The sequence below is a fragment of the Haliaeetus leucocephalus genome, unplaced genomic scaffold (assembly GCF_000737465.1).
Source record: "Haliaeetus leucocephalus isolate CR32 unplaced genomic scaffold, Haliaeetus_leucocephalus-4.0 Scaffold439, whole genome shotgun sequence".
In the NCBI taxonomy this organism is placed as follows: Eukaryota; Metazoa; Chordata; class Aves; order Accipitriformes; family Accipitridae; genus Haliaeetus; species Haliaeetus leucocephalus.
Window position 1 is genome coordinate 7765874 of NW_010972875.1, and position 1890 is coordinate 7767763.

The 1890-nt window shown below is 59.6% G+C and overlaps 1 protein-coding gene across 1 annotated transcript in view; it reads left to right on the forward strand.

Annotated features, from left to right (window-relative positions):
- Positions 1-1663: 1663 nt before the first annotated feature.
- GSX2 (GS homeobox 2) overlaps positions 1664-1890 on the forward strand; it is a 935-nt gene continuing 708 nt past the window's right edge. The window contains exon 1 of the mRNA XM_010574568.1: positions 1664-1886. Coding sequence (XP_010572870.1) covers positions 1664-1886 — 223 coding nt within the window. The remainder of the gene's footprint in view (positions 1887-1890) is intronic.

Consider the following 1890-nt stretch of genomic DNA (forward strand, 5'->3'; position numbering starts at 1 on the left):
GCCCCTGCTCGGGGCCGGGGGGCGCACGGCGGCACTGCCCGCGGCAGGTTGGGGACGGGGACGGGACAGCAAGGCGAGACCTGGCCCCTCTCTTGACACGGCTACTGTTGTACCGCTGAGCCTCGCTGGTCCCAGGGCCGAGGAAAAATGCCGCCTCCATCAGCAGGCGGGCAGCAATTTGATTTTGCTGGGTTTTAACAGCAGGAGAGTGGGTGGGTGTGCGGGAGGGCTGAGAGGATGTCGGCGTCCCGGTCCGGCCCTTGTGCACGATAACCGCCTCTGAACACGTTACGGCTATTGATTCACCCCCTGGCTTCTGCTCAGCCTCTGGTAATCAGGCGTAGTCTGCGTTTTCTGCTTTAGAGCACAATTGTCGCTTTCCTTTCCCCAGTCAAGTGGGATGGGATCCGTGGTCGGTTTTAAACGCCGCTTCGCATCTGCCAAACAAGAACGCGATCGCCCTTCTACTAACGATAAGTCTCTTCTTAAACTCCCATAAAACAGGTCACTGGAAAATCGTGTAATATGCTGCGAATACCTTGGCTTTTTAGTGCAATCTGAAATGCTCCGGAGCCACCGACCGTATTTAGCTGTTTATCCAATTTTACTTTGAATGATTGCTTCAGCAAACTTGGTGGAGATCAAAGAATCCCCCCCTGACATGTTCGCCTTTCATTAGCGCTGCGCGCTGCAGTCCTGAAGCGGTCGGGGAAGTTCACTTGGAAGTTTTCCGTTTTGATACCGTTTGCCTGAGAAGTGTCCAGATATTTGAAGGCTTTGTCCGTTGGAGTAATTGCCAATTTGGCAAGATTCACTCGGGGTGAAAAGGGCGAGGAAAAAAACCCCACAAAAAACCCAACAACCCACCCGACATGCATATATATGCACAGACACACGCACACGCGCGATCCCTAACTTTATATCTGTGTCTGTATCCGTGACCCCGGCTCCTCTGGTGCGGAAAGGGCCTCCTGAAGGAGTCCTGCCTGCAGCGAGTGGACCGGACTGGACCGGACCGGGGAAAGGTGTTGGTCCCGCGCCTCCGTGGGAGTCACGGCCCCCTGGATGATACTTTACTCGGGGGGGCTGGAGGGGGTCGGCGTTGACCCGCTCGTTCCAGCGCATCACCTGCTCCCCTCTCTCCGTCCCTCCCTGCGGGGGAAAGGAGCGTGCTCCTCGGGGAAAACCCCTGAGCAGAAACTCCCTCCGCGGGATTTTAACCGCCCCCCCGGGGGGCTGTGTTGACAGGGGGGTGTGCCTGCGAGCGCGACGCGCGACGGGGCCGCGGGGCAGCCGCCCCCTCCCCGGCTTCCCCGCTCCTATAATTTATCTGGGGCGGAGGCGGAGGACTGAAGTCATCGGGAGCGAGCACGCACACTTTGGGCCCCCCCGCCCCCCGGCAGCCTCTCCTGCCGGCCTGGGAAGCCGGGGAGATTTAGATCTGCGAGGCTTTCAGCCATCACGTGTTTAAATAGTTGATATAAAACCCCGGCGCAGGGGATCCAGGCGGGGGGACTTTAAGACCAGCCCTCTCCAGGGACCCTTTTGTTCAGCTCTCACACATAAGCACCTTCTCGCCTCGCCAGGACTTCAGTGGCAACTTGGCCGAGCAGGAAAACCCCGACTTCGGGAGAGCCGCCCCCGGCTTCGGCAGCCCTCCGAAATGTCCCGCTCATTCTATGTCGACTCCTTAATCATCAAAGACTCCTCGAGGCCGGCTCCGTCCCTGCCTGAGCATCACCACGGCCAGGACTTCTTCATCCCTCTCAGCATGCCTTCCCCCCTCGTCATGTCGGTGTCGGGCCCGGGCTGCCCGTCCCGCAAGAGCGGCGCTTTCTGCGTCTGCCCGCTCTGTGTCACCTCGCACCTGCACTCCTCCCGCGGCGGCGG